This window comes from Chroicocephalus ridibundus, chromosome 24, assembly GCF_963924245.1.
Source record: "Chroicocephalus ridibundus chromosome 24, bChrRid1.1, whole genome shotgun sequence".
Taxonomy (NCBI): domain Eukaryota; kingdom Metazoa; phylum Chordata; class Aves; order Charadriiformes; family Laridae; genus Chroicocephalus; species Chroicocephalus ridibundus.
The window spans coordinates 3,097,395-3,118,591 of NC_086307.1; the positions used below are offsets into that span (position 1 = coordinate 3,097,395).

A 21,197-nucleotide genomic window follows, 5' to 3' on the forward strand; every position below is an offset into this window, starting at 1 on the left:
GCGCACTGAAGCGCGGGAGGGTGCGGCCATTTTAAAGGCTCCGCGCAGCCTCGACGGCGCGGCGCCATCTTGGCTCAGGGCGCCGCCATCTTGACTGAGGGCAGGGCCGCGCCCCTTCTTTTCCTAGGCCGCTGTTTCCGGTGGGTCGGGAGTGGCCGGGCCCAGCCCACGGGGTAGGACGGGGATGAACCCCGTTATCCCGGCAGACAGGGCTCGTCCCGGCGCCGGCCCCGGCAGCGCGGATACCCGCCGCCCGCCGGAACGCCCACACCCATCATGGCGGCACCCCTGCCACACCCATCATGGCCGACATCCCCCAGGCAGCGAGGAAGGGACATGGCCTCTGTGGAGGGGCTGATCCTTTTATTGGGTCGCGCATGGCCGCGGGGCCCAGCCCTCCCTGTGGGGCTGCCGGCGCCTGCAGCCCCGTGTGTGCCCGGCGAAGGCAGGCGTGTGCTGGCACACGCGTGTTCCTCCCCACACGCGGTGCCAGAGGGCCCTTCCCCAGTGCCGGAGAGGAGCGTCCACCGCGTCCAGTGTCCCCTTTTTTCCTGCCACCATCCCCGGCGGGGGGCTAGGCCGAGCTGGGGGTGACGTGGCCGTCGCCAGCCTCGCGGATGTTGGCGGCCCATTCCTTCCTCTGGATGGTGCCCGTCTTCTCCTCGCGGAACTGCTGCCGCTCCTCCCGCGGGATCTTCACGGCGTGGTACTGCGGCACGGCCGGCGGCGCGTAGCGAGCCCGGCGGAAGAAGCCCAGCTATGGCGGGGGGGACACACTGGGGGAGTCAGGGCCCCATGGGGAAGCCCCGGCTCCAGGAACGGCTCTGGGAGCCCACGGCGTGTGCCCAACCCTCGGCACCCAAGTGTCACGGCAAACCCTTGCACGCCCATGCAAGTGCGGGCAGCAGGGCAAGGAGGGGGTTCTGCCCCTCTGCTCCGCTCTGTGAGACCCCCCAGTGCTGCCTCCAGCCCTGGGGCACCAACAGCAGAAGGCCACGGAGCTGTTGGAGCGGGGCCGGAGGAGGCCCCGGAGATGCTGGGAGGGCTGGAGCCCCTCTGCTGTGGGGACAGGCTGAGAGAGCTGGGGGGGTTCAGCCTGGAGAAGAGAAGGCTCCGGGGAGACCTTGGAGCCCCTTCCAGTCCCTCAAGGTGCTCCAGGAAAGCTGGGGAGGGACTCTGGAGCAGGGAATCTAATGATAGGATGAGGGGGAAGGGTTTCAAACCGAAAGACGGTAGATTTAGATTGGATATCGGGAAGAAATTCTTGGCTGTGAGGGGGGTGAGCCCCTGTCGCAGGTTGCCCAGAGAAGCTGTGGCTGCCCCATCCCTGGAGGGGCTCAAGGCCAGGTTGGCCGGGGCTTGGAGCAACCTGGGCTGGTGGGAGGTGTCCCTGCCCAGGGCAGGGGGTGGCACTGAATGGTCTTTAAGGTCCTTGCAACCCAAACCATTCCATGATTATATGCCGAAATGCTGCAAACCCTTGCACAATGTCCTTTATCGTTATTAATGTTAGTTATTTAGTCTTATCCTGTTAAATCTGTTTATATTTCAACCCTTGGGTTTCCTTGTTTGTCCCTGCTTCCCCTTCCCGGGTCGGGATGGGTCATGGGGTGAGAGAATAATTGTCTAAACGACAATAGATTTTTGGGGGTTCCTCAAACCAGAACGCACGTGCACGCACCAGCACTGCAAACCCTCGCACCCCCATACGCGAGCACTGCAATCCCCCCACCACGTCCCAATTTGGGCACCGCAACACCCTCGCACCAGCACTGCAGACCCTCGTCCTTCCACCCTGATGCTGCCAACCCTCGTCCCCCCGCCTCGGCACGCCGTCGGCCCTCGCAGGGTGGCCACCAGCCCTGGCACCCGCCCTGCGTATCCACGGCGGCCACCGCCAGGCCCAGGGTGGGAGAGCCCTGCGTTACCGCTCGCCCTCCAGCGCCTGCTGCTCCGCCGCCGAGGGCTGCAGGCCCAGGCGCGCCCGGTAATAGTTAGCGGCGTAGCGGGACTTTCGGCTGCTCCGCTTGAAGAAGCCGCACTGGGGAGGAAGCGAGAGGGTGAGGCCAGGCAAGGCCAGGCTGGGTGGCACAGCATGGCATGGCACGGGAGAGCTGGGGTGGCATGGTGTGGCACAGCACGGCTGGGGTGGCATGGCACAGAAGAGCCAGGGTGGCATGGCTTGGCATGGCATGACGTGGCACGGCACGGCTGGGGTGGCATGGCACAGAAGAGCCAGGGTGCCATGGCATGATGTGGCACAGCACGGCTGGGGTGGCATGGCATGGAAGAGACAGGGTGGCGTGGCATGGCATAGCTGGTGTGGCACTGCATGGCTGGAGTGGCACAACGTGGCATGGCACAACTGGGGTGGCTCAGGGTGGCCTGGCATGGCTGGGGTGCCACACCATGGCACACCATGGCACTGTGCAGCTGGGGTGGCACAGCATGGCACAGTGGGGATGGCACGACATGGCATGGCACAGCTGGCGTGGCACGGTGTGGCACAGCTGGGGTGGCACATTACGGCATGGCATGCTATGGCTGGGGTGGCACAGCATGGCACGACGTGGCCTGGCACAGCTGGGGTGGCATGGCACGGCACAGCATGGCACAGCTGGCATGGCACAGCATGGCACAACATTGCACTGCACAGCTGGGGTGGCATGGCATGGCATGGTGTGACATAGCTGGGGTGACACAGCATGACACAACATGGCACGGCACGGCTGGGGTGGCACATTATGGCATGGCTGGGGTGGCACTGCATGGCACAACGTGGCATGGCACAGCATGGCACAGCTGGGGTGGCACAATATGGCACTGTGCAGCTGGGGCGGCATGGCACAGTGGGGTTGGCATGACATGACATGGCATGGCACAGCTAGCATGGCACGGCACAGCTGGTGTGGCATGGTGTGGCACAGTGTGGCATAGCTGGGGTGGCACTGCATGACATGGCACAGCTGGGGTGGCACACCGTGGCCCAGCATGGCATGGCTGGGGTGGCACAGCATGGCATGTCACAGCATGGCATGGCTGGGGTGGCAGAGCATGGCACGACGTGGCATGGCACAGCTGGGGTGGCACGCCATGGCCCAGCATGGCATGGCTGGGGTGGCACACCATGGCACAGCATGGCATGGCACAGCTGGGGTGGCACACCATGGCACAGCATGGCATGGCTGGGGTGACAGAGCATGGCACGGCACAGCATGGCGTGGCTGGGGTGGCACAGCATGGCACAGCTGGGGTGGCACAGCATGGCACGACGTGGCATGGCTGGGGTGGCACACCATGGCACGCCATTGCACGGCACAGCTGTGGTGGCACACCATGGCACGCCATGGCACAGCACAGCTGGGGTGGCACGCCATGGCACTGCGCAGCAGGGGTGGCATGGCATGGCATAGCTGGCGTGGCACGGTGTGGCATGGCACGGCCGGGGTACCCTGTGCCATGGGGAGGGGGACACACATCCTGCCGCGGACACCCCGTCCCCGTCCCTCACCTTCCAGAGGATGAAGACGAGCAGGGCCAGGACGAGGACGCCGGCCAGCACGGCCAGCAGGATGACCCACCACGGCACGCCGCCGGCCACCGCCTCCCCGGGGTCCAGGTAGATGGAGACGGGGATCTGGGGAGGGGAGGGTGGTCAGGGGGCAGCGGGGTGGGGGGCCGGGGTGGGGGGGGACAGGAGAGGGGAACGGACCTGGGTGGAGGCGTCTTTCAGCACCAGGTTCTTGATGGAGGAGGTCACCGAGACGCTGGCGCGCACGATCAGCTCCACCGAGGTGACGGCCAGGTATTCCTGCGGCGGGGGCACGGGATGGGCTGAGCCCCCTCTCCCAGCCTGGGGGGTCCCCTCCCTCCTGTCCCCATCCCAGGTGTCCTGTCCCTGTCTCCGGGGTCCTGTTCCCCTCCCCAGACTGGGCGTCCTGGGGCACAGTGTCTCTGTCCCCGTTCTGGGGGTCCCATCCCTGGCCCCGTCCCCATCCCAGGTGTCCCATCCCCATCCCTGTCCCAGGGGTTCTGTCACCCTCCCCGTCCTGGGGGTCCCATCCTCATCCCAGGGGTCCTGTCCCTGTCCCCATCCCAGGGGACCCATCCATGTCCCCGTCTCCACACTGGGGGTCCCCTCCCTGTCCCCATCCCAGGGGTCCTGCCCTGTCCTGGGGGTCCTGTCCCCCTCCCCGGCCCGGGGGTCCCATCCCTATCCCTGTCCCTGTCCCCATCCTCGGTGTCCCGTCCCCATCCCCATCCTGGGAGTCCCGTCTCTATCCCTGCCCTGGGGTCCCATCCCCCTCCTCAGCCTCGGGGTCCCATCCCTGTCCTTGTCCTGTCCTGGGGGTCCCATCTTTGTCCCTGTCCCCATCCCAGATGTCCCATCCCCATCCCCATCCCAGAGGTCCCGTCCCCGTCCCCGTCCCCCATCCTGGGGGTCCCGTCCCCGTCCCTGTCCTGCGGTCCCGTCCCCCTCCCCAGCCTGGGGGTCTCGTCTCTGTCACCGTCATGGGGGTCCCATCCCTGTCCCTGTCCCCATGCCGGGGGTCCCGTCCCCTCCTACCTCCAGGAAGGTGCTGTTCCAGAGGCGCCCGCGGGCCCTCAGCACGGCGGCGCGCTCGAAGCTGTGCAGCGGGCAGCGGAAGGCCAGGCAGCGCGCGGTGCCCTGGGCACAGTCCTGCGGGATGGGGGGGGTCAGCACAGCTGCGCACCCCAGGGCTGGGGGCACCCCAGGAGCAGGGGGCACCCCAGGAGCGGGTGCTTCCCAGTAGTGGGTGCACCCCTGGAGTAGGGGGACCCCAGGAGCAGGGGCTCCCCCTCAGCAGGGGCACGCCAGGAGCAGGGGCACCCCAGGAGTGGGTGCTCCCCAGGAATGGTGGCACCCCAGGAGCAGGAGCACCCCAAGAGCGGGTGTTCCTCAGGAGTGGGTGCTCCCCAGCAGCAAGGGCCCCCCAGGAGTGGGGGCTCCCCAGGAGCAGAGGCACCCCAGGAGCAGGGGCATGCCAAGAGTGGGCACTCCCCAAAAGTGGGTGCTCCTCATCAGCAGGGGGACCCCAGGAGTGGGTGCACCCCAGGAGCAGGAGCACCCCAGGAGCAGGGGGTACCCCAGAAATGGATGCTCCCCAAGAGTGGGTGCTCCCCAGCAGCAAGGGCCCCCCCAGGAGTGGGTGCCCACCAGGAGCAGAGGCATCTCAGGAGCAGGGGCACCCCAAGAGTAGGTGCACCCCAGAACCGGGTGCACCCCAGCAGCCGCTGCACCCCAGCCCCACTCACCAGCGTGACGTTCCTCCTCCTCTCCGCGGGTGCCGGCACCCACCAGGACCCCGGGGTGGGCGCCTCGGCAGGGTCAGCCTCCCCCGGTGGCTCCTGCGGGGTGGGAGGAAGGATGGGCATGGACGGGGGTGGCACCGACCCCCCCCCCCCCCCCCCCGCCCTGGGGCACCCCCACATCCCCTCCCGCGGCGGTACCAGGGCCAGGCGCAGCGGGTTGGCGGGGGGGCTGCAGGCTGTGGGTTGCCCGGGGGGGCCCGCCAGCTCCAGGTGCAGGGGGTACAGCAGCCATTTCCCGTTGCTGATCTCGTGGGGCCAGAGGAGGGTGAGGAAGGCCGAGCCCAGAGTCTTCAGTGACTGCCCCCGGTTGGAGACCTGCCGGGGGGGGGGGGGGGGGGGACGACAGGACACACATGACATGGGGGGCCCCCCTCCACTCCTTCACAGCCCTCCTGTCCCACAGCCACCCCCCACCACCCAGGAGCATGGGGTGGGACGGGGAGCAGCGGGGCTGAGACCCCCCCACGCAGCATCCCTGTGTCCCCCACCCTGTCCCCAACTCACCGTCCCCTCGAAGTGCCAGCCCCCCCCCAAACCCCTGCACAGCCCCCCTGTGCCACAGCCACCCCCGGCCTCCCAGGAGCATGGGGAGCGAAGGGGAGCAGCGGGGCTGAGACCCCCCCCCCCGCAGCATCCCTGTGTCCCCCCCACCCCGTCCCCGACTCACCGTCACCTCGAAGCGCACGGCGCTGCCCACCTGGCTCTCCCGCCTCACGGCGCTCTCCCCCCGCACCACCCCGCCGAAGAAGAGCCGGGGCGGCACGGCCACGCTGCGGGGACAACCCGGGGCGGCGGGGGGGGGGTGTCAGGGCAGCCCCGGGGCGGATGGGGGGGTCCCAGACACCCACCCCCCTCCCCACCGTCACTCACCCTGTCACGGAGAGGGGCAGCTCGATGACCACACGGGCACGAGCCACCACGGGCTCCAGCCCCGGCTGCTCGCTGATCCTGGGGAGAGGTGGGGGGGGTCAGGGTGGGGGTGGGGGGCATCACCCCAAATCCTCCCCACCCAGAGCGGAGTTGGGGGGGGCTCTGCTGCGAAGGCCCCCAAACCAACCCCCCCCCGCCCAGGGCTCACGTGGACAGGGCCAGCTCCACCGCCAGGTCCGTGGTCCGGATGGTGATGCCCAGGGTGCTGAGGATGAGGAAGAACCGCACCTGGGGGCAGAGGGGTGAGGGCTGGGGCCGGGGGACGGGGGTCGAGGGGGGGGGGAGCGGGGAGCTGTGCCCACCTGGGCTCCGCGTTTCATGGGGTTGCCCAGCTCGCACTCCACCTGCGAGCCGTTCTGGTTGGCGAGGCACACCACCGGCTTGTCCTGGGGGGCAGAGGGATGAGCCCCCGCTGCTGGCATCCCCCCAGCCCACTGCGCCCCAGGACTGACCCCCACTGCACCTCCTGCACCCCCAGAATCATCCCCCATCCCTCTGCCCTCAGCACCCCCCAGACCATCCCCATCCCTCTGTAGCCCCAGGACCAGCCCTGTCCCTCCAGTGTCCCCAGGACCATCCCCGTCCCTCTGCCCTCAGCACCCCCAGGACCATTCCCAGCCCTCTGCATCCCCAGCTCTGACCCCCTCCCACACCCCCAGCACCCCCAGGACCAGTCCTGCCCCTCCAGTGTCCCCCAGAACCATCTCCATCCCTCTGCTCCCCCAGGACGATCCTCATCCCTCTGCATCCTGAGGACCATCCCCATCCTTTTGCCCTCAGCACCCCCAAGGACCAGTCCTGTCCCTCCAGCATCCCCAGGACCTTCTCCATCCCCCTGCAGCCCCAGAACCATCCCCAACCCTCTGCCCCCAGCACCCCCCCAGACCATCCCCATCCCTCTGTAGCCCCAGGACCAGCCCTGTCCCTCCAGCATCCCCAGGACCTTCTCATTCCCTCTGCTCCCCCAGGACCACCCCATCCCTCTGCACACCCAGGATCATCCCCATCCCTCTGCACCCCCAGGATCATCCCCATCCCTCCGCTCCCCCAGGATCATCCCCATCCCTCTGCTCCACCAGGATCATCCCCATCCCTCTGCTCCCCCAGGACCACCCCATCCCTCTGCACACCCAGGATCATCCCCATCCCTCCGCTCCCCCAGGATCATCCCCATCCCTCTGCTCCACCAGGATCATCCCCATCCCTCTGCTCCCCGAGGATCATCCCCATCCCTCCGCTTCCCCAGGATCATTCCCATCCCTCTGCTCCCCCAGGACCACCCCATCCCTCTGCACCCCCAGGATCATCCTCATCCCTCCGCTTCCCCAGGACCACCCCATCCCTCTGCACCCCCAGGATCATCCCCATCCCTCTGCTCCCCCAGGATCATCCCCATCCCTCTGCACCCCCAGGACCACCCCATCCCTCTGCACCCCCAGGACCACCCCATCCCTCTGCACCCCCAGGATCATCCTCATCCCTCCGCTTCCCCAGGACCACCCCATCCCTCTGCACCCCCAGGACCACCCCATCCCTCTGCACCCCCAGGATCATCCCCATCCCTCCGCTCCCCCAGGATCATTCCCATCCCTCTGCTCCCCCAGGATCATCCCCATCCCTCTGCACCCCCAGGATCATCCCCATCCCTCTGCACCCCCAGGATCATCCCCATCGCTCTGCTCCCCCAGGACCACCCCATCCCTCTGCACCCATAGGACCACCCCATCCCTCTGCACCCATAGGACCACCCCATCCCTCTGCACCCCCAGGATCATCCCCATCCCTCTGTACCCCCAGGATCATCCCCATCCCTCTGCACCCCCAGGATCATCCCCATCCCTCTGCTCCCCCAGGACCACCCCATCCCTCTGCACCCATAGGACCACCCCATCCCTCTGCACCCCCAGGATCATCCCCATCCCTCTGCACCCCCAGGATCATCCCCATCCCTCCACTTCCCCAGGATCATCCCCATCCCTCTGCTCCACCAGGATCATCCCCATCCCTCTGCTCCCCCAGGACCACCCCATCCCTCTGCACCCCCAGGATCATCCCCATCCCTCCGCTTCCCCAGGATCATCCCCATCCCTCTGCTCCCCCAGGACCACCCCATCCCTCTGCACCCCCAGGATCATCCCCATCCCTCTGCACCCCCAGGATCATCCCCATCCCTCCGCTTCCCCAGGATCATCCCCATCCCTCTGCTCCCCCAGGATCATCCCCATCCCTCCGCTCCCCCAGGATCATCCCCATCCCTCTGCTCCCCCAGGACCACCCCATCCCTCTGCACCCTGAGAATCATCCCCATCCCTCCGCGCCCCTGGGATCATCCCCATCCCACGCCCCCAGCACCAGCTCTGTCCCTCCACCATCCCCAGGACCTCCTACATCCCCCTGCACCCCCGGGGACCACCCCCTCCCTCTGGCCCCAGCACCCTCCGGACCACCCCTTGCCCCCCCCCAGCCCCCGCACCGAGGGTGCCCGGCCGTCGTAGGGGCGCAGGGCGGAGTAGGGCAGCTCCGGGGGGAAGGTGGCGGTGAGCATGGCCTCGTGGGCATCGTCCCCGTCCCGCTGCGGCTCCGCTGGGTCCGAGGGCAGGTTGGTGACGTGGATCTCCAGGGCCACGTCCTTCTGGTCGCTCATGGCGAAGATGGCGGTGCCATCCTCACCCCTGGGGACAGAGTCACCGTCAGCCTCCCCCTCACACCTGGGGTGTCCCCAACAGCCTGTGGGGTGGGGACCCGTCCCTGTCCCCCTCACCTGGGCAGGGGTAGGAAATCAGCGTCCCCCAGGCGGGCGCAGAACTGGAAGTGGAGCCGCAGGTTGCTCTGGCAGATCTTGTCGTCCCCGCAGCCCTGCTTCAGGAAATGCACCTGGAGGTGGGGGGACAGACAGAGAGAGGGGGACGGGGACACTCCACGCGGGACAGCGCACCCCGGACCCCCGGGGAGGGAAGGCGGCCGCGTCCCCACCTCGGTGCGGTGGCTGCTGGGCTGCTGGGGGCTGAGCACGGGCAGCAGCGGTGGCAGGGTGGTCCCCCGGCCCCGCCGGCCCGCCCCGGCTCCCTGGATGCCGTAGGCGAGGGTGATGGCGATGGGGCGCAGCTTGTCACGGATGCTGTCCTGCGGGCAGGGTGGGAGAGGGTGAGGGGGGAGACGGGGGGGCCGCGGATGAGGATGGGGACAGGGATGGGATAGGATGGGGAGAAAATGAGAGTGGGGATAAAGATGTGGACGGCAATGGGGACAGGGACGGGGACGAGGATGAGGATGGGGAGAAAACGGGGATGGAGATAGGGATGGGGACAGGGACAAGGATGGGGGTGGGGATGGGGATGAGGATGGGGACAGGGATGGGATGGGGAGAAAATGGGGATGGGATGGGATAGGGAGAAAATGAGGGTGGGGATAAAGACAGGGATGGCAATGGGGACAGGGAAGGGGATGAGGAGAAAATGGGGATGGGGATAGGGATGGGGACAGGGACAAGGCCAAGGATAGGGGTGGGGACAGGGATGGGATGGGATGGGATGGGAATAAGGATGGGGGTGGGGATGAGGATGGCGAGAAAATGGGGATGGGGATAGACATGGGGACACGGATGAGGATGGGGATGAAAACAGGGATGGGGACAGGGACAGGGATCGGAATGGGGATGGGGATGAGGATGGGGATAGGGACAGGGATGGGGGTGAGGATGGGGATGAAAACAGGGATGGGGACAGGGACAGGGATTGGAATGGGGATGGGGATGAGGATGGGGATAGGGACAGGGATGGGGGTGAGGATGGGGATGAAAACAGGGATGAGGAGGGGGAGAAAATAGGGATGGGGATGAAAATCAGGACAGGGATGGAAAGAGATGAGAACAGGGATGGGGATGAGGAGAGGGATGAGGAGAGGGATGGGGACCCACATGGAGCTGGAAGGTGGCTTTGATGCAGGCGCGGGCGTGCTGCCGGGGCAGCTCCACCGTGTCGGAGAACTGGTGCTCGGGGTCCGAGGGCCGGCGGCCGAGGAAGGAGACACGGGGGGCCTGGCCCCGCCGCCGGCGATCCGTGTCGGCATCCAACACGTACTCCAGCACTGGGGACAAGAGGGACGGGCGCGATGCCAGGGGTCCCTCCCCTCCCACCCCAGGGTGGGGTCCTGCTCCCCCCTCACCCCGCTGCCCATCCCCACCACGCTCACCGAGGCGGGGGCTGTAGCTGGCGGGACTGGCCGTGTAGCTGAAGCAGGCTCGGACATCCACGCTGGGGGGGCACGGGGGGATCTGGGGTGAAACGGGTGGCATCCACCCCCGGCCGTGCCCCGGCTGTGTGCCTGGGGAGGGGAAGCCAGGGGGGGACAGCGGGTGACACCCACCAGACGCCCTCCTGGTGCTGGCAGTTGCTCTGCTCCAGGTCGATGTTGGAGGGGAGCAGGGAGACATTCCTGGAGACGTGGACGACCGGCCGGGCCCTGGCGGGGGAGAAACGGGGGGTGCCAGGCTGGGCCCCCCACCCCGAGGGCACCCCGAGCCTCGCACAGACCCAGCATTCGCCCCCTACATGGGACCCCTGGCCATATCCAGGGATTGGGGACCCCCTGGGTCAGGGGATGCTCTGGGAGGGTTTGAGGGGAGCCCAGGGTGGGGGGATGCTCAGGGTGGGCGGGGGGGAAGCTCAGGGGTGGGGGATGCCCAGGGTGGGGGGATGCTCAGGGTGGGCGGGGGGGAAGCTCAGGGGTGGGGGATGCTCCAGTGGGGGGATGCTGAGGGTGGGGGGATGCTCGGGGCAGGAATGCCCAGGGTGAGGGAGGCTCGGGGTGGGGGATACTCAGGGGTGGGGGATGCTGGGGGTGGGGGGATACTCGGGGGTGAGGGAATGCCCAGGGGTGGTCAGATGCTCAGGGGTGGGGGATGCTCATGGCGGGGGATGCCCAGGGGTGGGGGGATGCCCAGGGTTGGGGGGATGCCTGGGGAGGGGGGGGGATGCTCAGGGTGGGAGATGCCCAGGGTTGGGGGGACATTGAGGGGGAGGGATTGCGGGGAGTGGGGAGGATGACACTCACCTGTACAGCACGACGGTGTCGGAGAGGGAGCCGACGAGCAGGTCGGGGTAGAGGTTCCCATCCACGTCCAGCCCCCCCGAGAGGGAGTACCCGAAAGCCATCACCCCCACGCCCTCCCCATCCAGGACCTGGGGACAGGCCACCCGTGACACCCTGAACTGGAGGTGGAGGGAGGGGGGGGTGACGGGCAGTACACCCCCCCCACCACCACGCACCCCCCCCTCACCTGCGCCGGCTTTGCCACGATGCCCAGGTTGCTGCCGTGGTAGATGTAGACTTTGCCAGCGCCGTCGAAGGGGGCTCCCACGGCCAGGTCTGGGGGGAGCAAGGGCAGGTGGGGGGGGGGTGTGTGTGTGTGAGTGGTCCGAGACCCCTCCCAGCACCCTTGATGGAATGCAGCCCCCCAGCTGCCACCATCTGCCTGCCCCAGATTTCCCCCCCACCCCCGAAGCCCTCACCCTCGAAGCCGTCGTGGTTGAGGTCCCCGGCAGCGCTGAGGGCGATGCCGAACATGGAGCCGCGGGTGCCGTTGAGGCGGAGGGGGGTGGCGGAGTCCCAGCGCCCCGCCGGGTTGATGTAGACGTAGGCGGCCCCCCCGATCTCCTCCTTACGCTCAAAAAAGTGGGGGGCGCCCACCACCAGGTCCATCCATCTGCGGGGACGGTGGCTCCATGACACACACCCCCCCCCGGCCCCCACGGCGGTGAGCCCTCCTGGTGCACCGGGCTGATGCCCTGGCACTGAGATCGGGGGGGACCGAGCCGCCACGGTTTTTGGGGGACTCCCCCTCACTCAAACTCACCCGTCACTGTTGAGGTCGAGCACGGCGACGGCGTAGCCGAAGGCGGAGGTGAGCTGCTGGCCGGGCAGCACGGCCTCGGGCACCAGGCGGTTGGCACCGTCCCGGCGCAGGATGACCACGGCCCCGGTGTGGTTGGCGCGGGGGGCTCCGGTGACGAAGCTCAGCTCCTGCTGCCGCGTCAGCCCCGCGCCAGAGTCCACCGAGAAGCCTGCGGGGTGGTGGGGGGGGGGGAAGTAATGGGGGGACAGGTATCGATGCCCACCTGGCTCCCCCCGGCCCCCCACATCCACCACGTCCGTCCGTCCGTCTCTCTCTCTCTGCTCAGCCCTGGGCTACCGGGGCTCAAGGACCCTCGGGCTTTGGCGGGGGGGGGGGGCTCTGCTTGTGCCTCAGTTTCCCTGCTTTGTGCTCCCTGGGGCACAGCAGCTCGGGAGGGGGGGAAGGGTGGGGGGGCAAGTGGCTCCACAGCCCCGGGCCAGCGGAAGCCAAGGGGGAGCAGAGGCTGCCGGGGGGAGTGAGGACCAGCCCCTCCCTCCAGGAGGGGAGATTTTGGGGAGAGAAGGGAAGATTTTGGGGGCCAGAGCAGCAAGACCCAGAGCAGAGCCGGACGGGGGCCAGACCCCCCCCAGCTGGAGAGAGCGGCAGAGCTCCCTCCCCACATGCAGCGGCTGCAGTGACCAGCCCCCCCACAGCCCCCCAAGCCCCCCACAGCCCCCAGCCAGGCTCCAGCAGGATGCAGCCGCTGCCCACCCCCCTCCACACCCCCCAGCGGGAACAGTGCACCCCCCGCCTCCATGCAGAAACGCCTCCGGTGGAAAGAGTAGGGGGACAGCAGGGTGCTGGGGGGGGGCCACGCCAGGCTCTGTGCTCCCCCCCCGCCGCCCCGCCCCCAGCCTGGCGGTGCCCCCACCATAGCCCCGGGACACAGGACAGGAATGGGGACAGGGCAGTGCTGGCCACAGGGACCCCGGGATGGGGGGGGGGGTGTGTGGGGGGGTGTGTTGGGGAGGTGGGGGGGGGATCCCCACCCCGGTGGGGTGACAGCCACAGGCTCGTGCCCAGCCCAAAAGCGGGCGGCGGGGGTGGGAGCACAGCGTGGGGGGGTTGTGTGTGCAGCCACACGCGTGCACGGTGGGGGGGGGGTGTTGCATGAGGAGTGGGGGGGGGGCATGCACATCCCGGGGGGGGGGGTGCGAAGGGAGGGGTGCTCGGTGCATGCATGCACAGGGAGGGGGGCGATGGGCGTATGGGGTCGGGGGGAGGCGCAGAGGGAGGTGTGCTGGGTGCACGCGTGTCCGTGCACGCGTGTGCTGGGGGGGGGGGGCACCCAGCGGAGGCTGCGGGAGCTCTCCTTCCCTCTCCCCTCCACAGATAATGGGGCGGGGGGACAAACACGCCGCAGGACACGTCTCCGGGGAGGGTGGCACACGGAGGGGAAGACGGGACGGGACGACGACGACGACGACGACGCCAGTGACCGGCGCTTACGAACCCAAGTAGCTATTGTGGGCCACGTCGCCGGCCGCGCCGGGCACCTTCTCGCCGGGCTGGGGGGTTTTGTAGACCAGCTGGTCGGGGTCTGAGCTATCAATGTTTGTCACAAAGAGCAGCCCTGCACCGCGGCCGGGCGGGAGAGAAAGAGAGAGGGGCGTCAGGGTGGTGGGCCCCCCCCCCAGACCCCCCTACCCAAGTAGCTGTTGGCGGGCAGGGGGATGAGCGAGGGGTCCTGGTCCTTCTCGCCCCCGGCTTCGTAGGGCCCGTCGTCGACGCGCAGCAGGTCGAGGGAGCTCTGGTTGAGCAGCTCCACGCGCAGGTTCCCTGCGAGGCGAGGAGGGGTGAGGGGGCGCGCTGGGGACCCCCCCCCACCCCCCACCCCGGGGGACCCTCCTGGGGACAAAGGGACGCCGGGGCCGTCCCGTGGCGCAGCGTCGGGCGGGGGGACCCGCGCCCGGCTGGGCATCCCGGCACACGCACGCGCCAGGGCACAGGCGTGCGCGCAGGCGGCAGCACGTGCGTCTAGCCACGCGTGTACACGCGCGCAGAGCGCACGGCCCATGTCCTGCGTGCGCACAGCCGGAGCACACGGACACGTGTGCTCACGTGTAACGCGCTCACACAGAGCACGCAGACATCCGCGTGCTCACACCCCTGTGCTCACACCCTCAGCACGCACATACACGTGTGCCAACACCCACAGAATGCACACACGTGTGTGCTCACACCTGTAGCACGCTCACACACGTGTGCTCACACCTGTAACACACTCACACGTGTGATCAGACCCTCAGCACACTCACACACGTGTGCTCACACTGTAACACACACACACGCTCACACCCTCAGCACGCTCACATACGTGTGTGCTCACACTGTAACACACACACACGCTCACACCTGCAGCACGCTCACACGTGTGTGCTCACACTGTAACACACACACACACGCTCACACCCTCAGCACACTCACACACGTGTGCTCACACTGTAACACACACACACGCTCACACCCCCAGCACGCTCACACACGTGTGCTCACACTGTAACACACACACACGCGCTCACACCCTCAGCACGCTCACACACGTGTGCTCACACTGTAACACACACACGTGTGCTCACACCCCCAGCACGCTCACACACGTGTGCTCACACCTATAACAAGCTCACACACGGCACATACCCCCACCCGCCGCTTGCACACCCGTCGTGCACACCCTCGCACCCCTTCCCCGCCAGGAACACGCGCCCACACACACGGCCAGGTGAACCCACGCAGCCCCCACACCTCACCCTTCCAGTTGTAGGTGCCGGGGGCCCCGAAGAGGACGTAGTGGTGGTCGGGGCTGAAGGCGGCGGCCAGGCCCTGCTGGCAGGAGCCGAAGCGGTCGTGGCCCTGCGGCCGCCCCTGGCAGAACTTCCACTCGCCGCCGTCCAGCTCGTCCCGCACCCGCAGGTCCTGGCTTAGCACGAAGCAGCGCCCGATCACATCCCGCGTCTCCAGCGGCTGCCGCACCCGGTGCCGCGCCTCATACCGGTGGGCGCAGGTCTGGGCGGGGGGGGGGGGGACGACGACACAGAGGGGAGGTCAGGAGGATGCCGGGGACCCCCACCCCCCCAGTCCTCACTGGTGTCCCCCCACCCCGGTGCTCACCACAATCTTCCCGCCGGCACCTTGGCTCTTGACGCTCACCCCCAGCCACTGGTTCTCCTTGCTCTCCCGCTGCAGGTCCACTGGTGGGGATGGGCAGCGTCAGCCCCGCCGGGACCCCTGGGGGGTGGGGATCCCGGGGGGGGGGGTGGTGGGGGATTCCCCACAGACCGAGCATCCCCCCCACCGTGGAGCGCAGCTCACCTCCCTCGTCGATGGGCACCCGCCAGCAGTCGGAGAGCTCGGGGGTCAGCGGGCAGGCGAAGAGCCCCCCGGTCCGGTTGGCGCCTTGGCCGGGCAGCGCCGGCGCCTGGGGTGCCCCCACCAGCAGCCTGCCATGGTGGGGAGCCCCCCCCCGTCAGGGTAGTGAGGTGGTGGGGGGGGGGGATCACCACCCAGCACACACTCCCCCCCAGCCCCAGCCAGGCACATACATGCAACACTGGGTTTGCACACCCTGTGTCCGTCCCCCCCCCAGCCCAGCACCCGTGACCGTCCCCTTCCCCCCCCCACAGCTGTCCCCACACCCCCGCACCAATGTCACGCCGCTGGGGCCAGCCCAGCACGGTGCCAGCCCCCCCCCCCGCCCCACACCCCCGCCTGAGCAGCTGCGGCCCCAGCACAGCCATTCCCAGGCCTCAGCCGCAGCTCGGTGCACGTGTGGGCAGGGGATGGGACGCAGGGGGTGACACCCACCTCCCTGCCCCATCTCCCCTTGGGTGCAGCAGGGTTGGGGGCACCCAGACCCCCACCTCCCTGGGGGGACAGGGCTCGGCCCCGCTATCAGGCGAGTCCTGTGCCACTGGTGGCTCCCTGGTGGCCCTGGGGCATCTGCAGCCACCCCCGGCTCCTCTCCCCCAGGGGATGGTGGCCTCGGGACACAAGGGAGCCCCGGGGGGCGGCGGAGAGGCCAAGCCGGTAAAAATAAACTGGAATTCACTCAAAATAACCCTGCAGCAACATGCCCAAAAAAGGAGGGAGCCAGACGGAGGCACCGGGCACTGCCCGGGGGTGCCAGCGCCAGGGGACCTGTTCCTGAGCCCTGCCGGGGACCAGAGGGGGACAGCAGCGGGGGGACACCGGTGTGGCAGAGCCCAGCGCGGTGCCAGCGGCTCCGCAAACACCTGCCCGGGCACCGGGAGGTGGGGGGGGCGGAATATCCCACCCCACGCCAAGAATGTGGAGAGGCGGCTGCCGCGGCTTCGGCCGGCGCCACCGGCCTGGCGGGGGCACGGGGACAGGCGGCGGCGAGCCCGAGGGGACAGGGATGGGGACAGGGAGAGTGGCCAGGGCCTTGCGAGCGGGTGGGGAGGCGTGGGTGACAGCGTCCCTCGGGACCTGCCCGCTCCAGGGGTCCCTGGCGCTGAGACCCCTCGCTGCCCAGGGGCCACAGGGGCTGGGGTCCATCAGGGACACAGGGGCTGGGGACACGGGGGACAGAGGGGACACGGGGACAGCGGCCGCAGCGGGTGGCTGCCCTGGCATGCACTGGGTGGGCGTTTGCCAGCTCAGCGGCTGGCGGGCGCGGGGGAGGTGGCGGGCACAGCCGGGGGGGGGTCCATCTGCCCGAGCACCCCAAGGCTGCGCATGTGGCATTGATCACCCCCCAATGTCCCCCCCACCCCCAACCGGCTCCTGCTGACTAACTCCGGGCAGCACGGGGCGGGGGGGGGGTCCCCCTGCCTGTCCACGTCCCCTCAGGTCTCCAGCCCCATTGGAGTCTCGGCACCCCAAAGGCGGGAGGGGGCAGGATCGGGCCCCTCCAGCATCCCCGGGAACGGGCGGGGGGAGCCGAGAGAGGCGGGGGGACCCCCGGGCTGCCGGTCCCAAACTCAGTGCGGGGGACACAGACCCGAGGAGGGGACACGGAGCCAGGGGGGGGACGCGGAGCCGCGTGGGGGACGCAGAGCCGCGGGGGGATGCGGAGCCATGGGAGGACCCCACCCGGGGGCACGATCCGCGGGGACAGCCCAGCCGCCCGGCAGAGGGTCCGCGGCCCCCGCGCCCCTCTTAGCCCCGCTCCCGGGGGTCCGGAGCCCCCCCGTCCCCGTGTCCCCCCCCGTCCCCCTCCCGCACTCACCAGCCGGCCGGCTCGGGGCTGAGCTGCCGGTGCAGAGCCACGGCGAAGCCGAAGAGGCTGCCCTTGTCGCCGTCCTTCAGCAGGGTGCTGGTGGCGTCCAGGTTGAAGGCGGCGGTGGCCACCAGCCGCAGGCAGAGCCAGGGCAAGCAGAGCCGAGCCCCCGCCATGCCGCCGCGCCCGCCGCTCCCCCCGCCACCGGCCCCGCCACCGGCCACGGCGAGGAGGAGCACGGGCCGCCCCCCCCCCGCCCCGCCCGCCGCGGAGGAGGGAGGGGGGGGGGGTGTCACACCGTGTGTCACAGCCCGGGTGGCTCGGGCTGGGGCTGGGCATCGCGCCCCGACACGGAGCGTCCCGCACCCCGCAGGTCGCTGCGCGGGGCAGCGCACCCCGTATGCTGGGGGCTGCACCCTGTATCGCAGCGTATCGCACCCATCGCCCCGTATCGCAGGGCATCGCGCCCCGTACCACACCCCGTACCTCAGTGCATTGCACCCTGTATCACAGTGCATCGCCCCGTATCGCAGTGTACCGCACCCCGTACCGCAGTGCATCGCATCCATCACCCCGTATCGCAGTGTATCACACCCCGTATCGCAGCATATCGCACCCATTGTCCCATATCGCAGTGTATCACACCCCGTATCGCAGTGTATCACACCCCGTATCGCAGTGTATCGCACCCATCACCCCGTATCGCAGTGTATCACACCCCATATCACACCCCGTACCTCAGTGCATTGCACCCTGTATCACAGTGCATCACCCCGTATCGCAGTGTACCACACCCCGTACCGCAGTGCATCGCATCCATCGCCCCGTATCGCAGTGTACCGCACCCCGTACCGCAGTGCATCGCATCCATCGCCCCGTATCGCAGTGTATCACACCCCGTATCGCAGCATATCGCACCCATTGTCCCATATCGCAGTGTATCACACCCCGTATCGCAGTGTATCACACCCCATATCACACCCCATACCTCAGTGCATTGCACCCTGTATCACAGTGCATCGCCCCGTATCACAGTGTACCGCACCCCGTACCGCAGTGCATCGCATCCATCACCCCGTATCGCAGTGTATCACACCCCATATCGCAGTGTATCACACCCATCACCCCGTATCACAGCGTACTGCATCCCATATCGCAGCGTATCGCACTCATTGCCCTGTATCACAGTGTACTGCACTCCGTATCGCAGTGCATCGCACCCATCGTCCCGTATCGCAGTGTACTGCACCCCATATCGCAGTGCATCGCACCCATCACCCCGTATCGCAGTGTATCGCACCCCATATTGCAACGCATCACACCCCTTGCACCGTATCGCAGTGTACTGCACCCCGTATCGCAGTGCATCGCGCCCATCATCCCGTATCACAGCGTACTGCACCCCATATTGCAGCGCATCACACCCATCACCCCGTATCACAGTGTACTGCACCCCGTATCGCAGTGCATCACACCCATCGTCCCGTATCTCAGTGTATCGCACCCCGTATCGCAGTGCATCGCACCCATCGTCCCGTATCTCAGTGTATCGCACCCTGTATTGCAGCGCATCGCACCCATCGTCCCGTATCACAGTGTATCGTGCCCCATATTGCAGCGCATCGCGCCCATCACCCCGTATTGCAGGTGCTGCACCCTGTATCGCAGGGTATTGCACCCATCGCCCCATATCGCGGTGTATCGCACCCCGTATCACAGTGTAACGCACCCCGTATCGCAGTGCATCACACCTGACACCCTGTCACCTGCAGTGACACCCCGTCACCCACAGTGACGCCCTGATACCCTGACACCCCGTCACCCCAATACCCTGATACCTGCAGCAACACCCCAACACCCTGATACCCACAGTGACACCCCGACACCCGCAGCGACACCCACCGGGCAGAGCTGCCATGGGGGGGTAGTTTGCCGTCCCAGCACCGAGGCTGTGCTGACGGGGACAGCCCTGGGGACACGGTGGTGGGAAGGGGACCGGCACCCTGCTCTGGCTGCTCCCGTGGGAACAGCCGAGCCCTGTCCCCAGACTCCTGCCAGGCCCCCCAACCGCCCCCGCCTGGGAGAGGCGTGACCCCCCCTGCACCCCAAAACAAGAGGCAGGCCGGGACCCCCATGGTGCCTTTGTAGGCTCCCAAGGGACGGGGGACACAGCAGTGCCGGGTCCCACGGGAGCGGTTGTGGCCCCGCACCCCAAATGGCAGCTTGGGGAGGTGGGGAAAGGAGGGGGGGGGGGGGGGGGCTGTCATATTTTCCAGCACACTGGCTATTTTTAACCGCTCCTGCTCTCCAAAGGCTGGCGGAGATATTTGGGAGCTGGCAGGGCCGCGCCGGCCACGCAAACGGGCTCCAGCGCAGCGGCAGGCACAGCAACACTCCTGCACCCCGACCTCCTCCTCCTCCTCGCTGCCCTTTGGAGGGGGGGCGGGGGGGGGAACGAGGGAAGCCCAAGAGGGTCCATTTTCCCCCCCCCAGCCTGGCGGCCGTCCAGCCCTCCCCACACTCACCCGCCCTTTCCTTCTTTCGCAGCCCAAAAAAATCCCTTCCCAATGTCCTGGCTGACGTGGGAAAGGGCCGATCCCTGCCTGGGAGCAGAGGATGGGAACAGACCGGGTCCCTGGGGGGCTGTTCAGACCCCCCCCCCCTCCTTCGCCGCAACCCCCCCCTGCACCCCGAGGGAGCTACCCTGAGCATCACGCGAGCATCAGGCGGAGGAGAAACGGGAAGGAAGGGGGTTATGGCCAGGAAGCGAGATGATAAAAAACACGATTCGATCTCCCGGTGCCGTCCCTCGGCACCGAGGGGATCCCCAAAAAATCAGCTGGAGGCTCCCGAGCACCCATGAGCTGGGGGGGTGGGGAGATGGGACCCCAACTCACATCCCCAACTGGTTTGGCCACCCGTCTCTCCTCCGGGCTTCAGAACAACCCATCCCGGGGACACCCCACTCTCCAGCCTCCCGGCTCCCAGCAGAATCTCCAAATCCACTTGGTTTTCCCTCAAACAGACCCAAACCTGAGCTCGGCACAGGCAGGAGCTGCCGTCACTGCCCCCGTGGGAGCGGGCAGGGAGCCTGGGTGCTCCCAGCATCACGGCAGAGTCTGTCATCGTCCCCTCTGCGCCATACCCAGACAATTTTTAATTTTGGTGCAAGTGCCAACTTCCAAATGAGGCAGGGTTTGCCCCCAGGAGCTCCCCCCGCCTCAGCCCAGCTCCCGGCAGCCCGGGCACGAAACACGAGGGTTTTCACAGCTCGGGGCGGGGGGGGGGGGGGTCAGGCAGCAACTCGCGCGTCAGGAGAAGAAAACTCCTTGTTGGGAGGATTCCCTTCGCTCCATGCCCCGGCTTCTCCCAGCAGCTGCGGCCTCACCCTGCTGGCACAGGTGGGCGGGGGGGCTGCACGGCTGAAGTCTCCAACCCGCTCGAGGACAATGGGGACAACACGGGGATGCCTTCGTCCCGCTCCCGCGGCCAGGGCAGGATCCGCTCCAGGAGCCTCGCCGAGGCTTCCACGGGGTCAGGAGAGGGGGAGAACAGGGAGCGGAGCTCGGGCAGGGCGAGGATGGGACCCACCGCTTCCTTCCACGTGGAGGGAGGGAGGGAAACGCTCCCCAGGGTCCCCCCCAGCCCGGCCAAACACCCTCACTAGCGCCGTTAACTCTGTGAAGGGCTGAACTGAGCCCAGGCTCCCTCCCCGGATCATCCTCCATGGGCAGGAGAGGAGGGAGGATGAGGAAGGTGGGGGATCCACACACGGGAGCAGCTCCCAGGCCAGTCATGCCCCTTGGGGTAGAGCCGAGAGATTTCGCTGCCATTCCAGGCAGTGCCAAAGGAGGCCATGGC

At 68.0% G+C, this 21,197-nt stretch overlaps 2 protein-coding genes across 9 annotated transcripts in view; one reads left to right on the forward strand and one right to left on the reverse strand.

Annotated features, from left to right (window-relative positions):
• Positions 1-21,197, forward strand: part of BLOC1S1 (biogenesis of lysosomal organelles complex 1 subunit 1) — a 59,830-nt gene that overhangs the window by 33,545 nt on the left and 5,088 nt on the right. The gene's annotated exons all lie outside the window — the stretch shown is intronic.
• On the reverse strand, positions 169-19,110 carry ITGA7 (integrin subunit alpha 7). 8 transcript variants are annotated; one of them, XM_063358980.1, is made up of 26 exons: positions 17,346-19,110; positions 15,470-15,597; positions 15,269-15,348; positions 14,908-15,163; positions 13,805-13,936; positions 13,611-13,730; positions 12,119-12,326; positions 11,775-11,968; positions 11,543-11,631; positions 11,317-11,444; positions 10,630-10,725; positions 10,456-10,517; positions 10,181-10,350; positions 9,238-9,387; positions 9,026-9,138; positions 8,738-8,936; positions 6,567-6,650; positions 6,413-6,492; positions 6,205-6,282; positions 6,002-6,104; positions 5,473-5,649; positions 5,278-5,370; positions 4,568-4,681; positions 3,713-3,811; positions 3,512-3,637; positions 437-757 (listed from the first exon to the last, which is right to left on the reverse strand). In XM_063358980.1, the coding sequence occupies exons 1-26, from the start codon at positions 17,954-17,956 to the stop codon at positions 575-577; spliced, it is 3,873 nt and encodes a 1,290-aa protein (XP_063215050.1). In that variant the 5' UTR covers positions 17,957-19,110; the 3' UTR covers positions 437-574. The 8 variants fall into 8 exon arrangements, with proteins under 8 accessions (XP_063215046.1, XP_063215050.1, XP_063215047.1 ...); XM_063358976.1 differs by lacking the exon at positions 13,611-13,730 and having other exon boundaries at positions 169-776; XM_063358977.1 differs by lacking the exon at positions 13,611-13,730.

Excerpts from the sequence above, each read along its gene's own strand:
- ITGA7 (XM_063358973.1), bottom strand. The coding sequence starts at position 17,956 with ATGGGTGCGATATGCTGCGATACGGGGTGTGATACACTGCGATACGGG. Across the intron at positions 9,388-10,180 it reads AAGCCACCTTCCAGCTCCAT|GACAGCATCCGTGACAAGCT; the intron begins GTGGGTCCCCAT and ends CCCTGCCCGCAG. Across the intron at positions 6,493-6,566 it reads CCATGAAACGCGGAGCCCAG|GTGCGGTTCTTCCTCATCCT; the intron begins GTGGGCACAGCT and ends CTCTGCCCCCAG.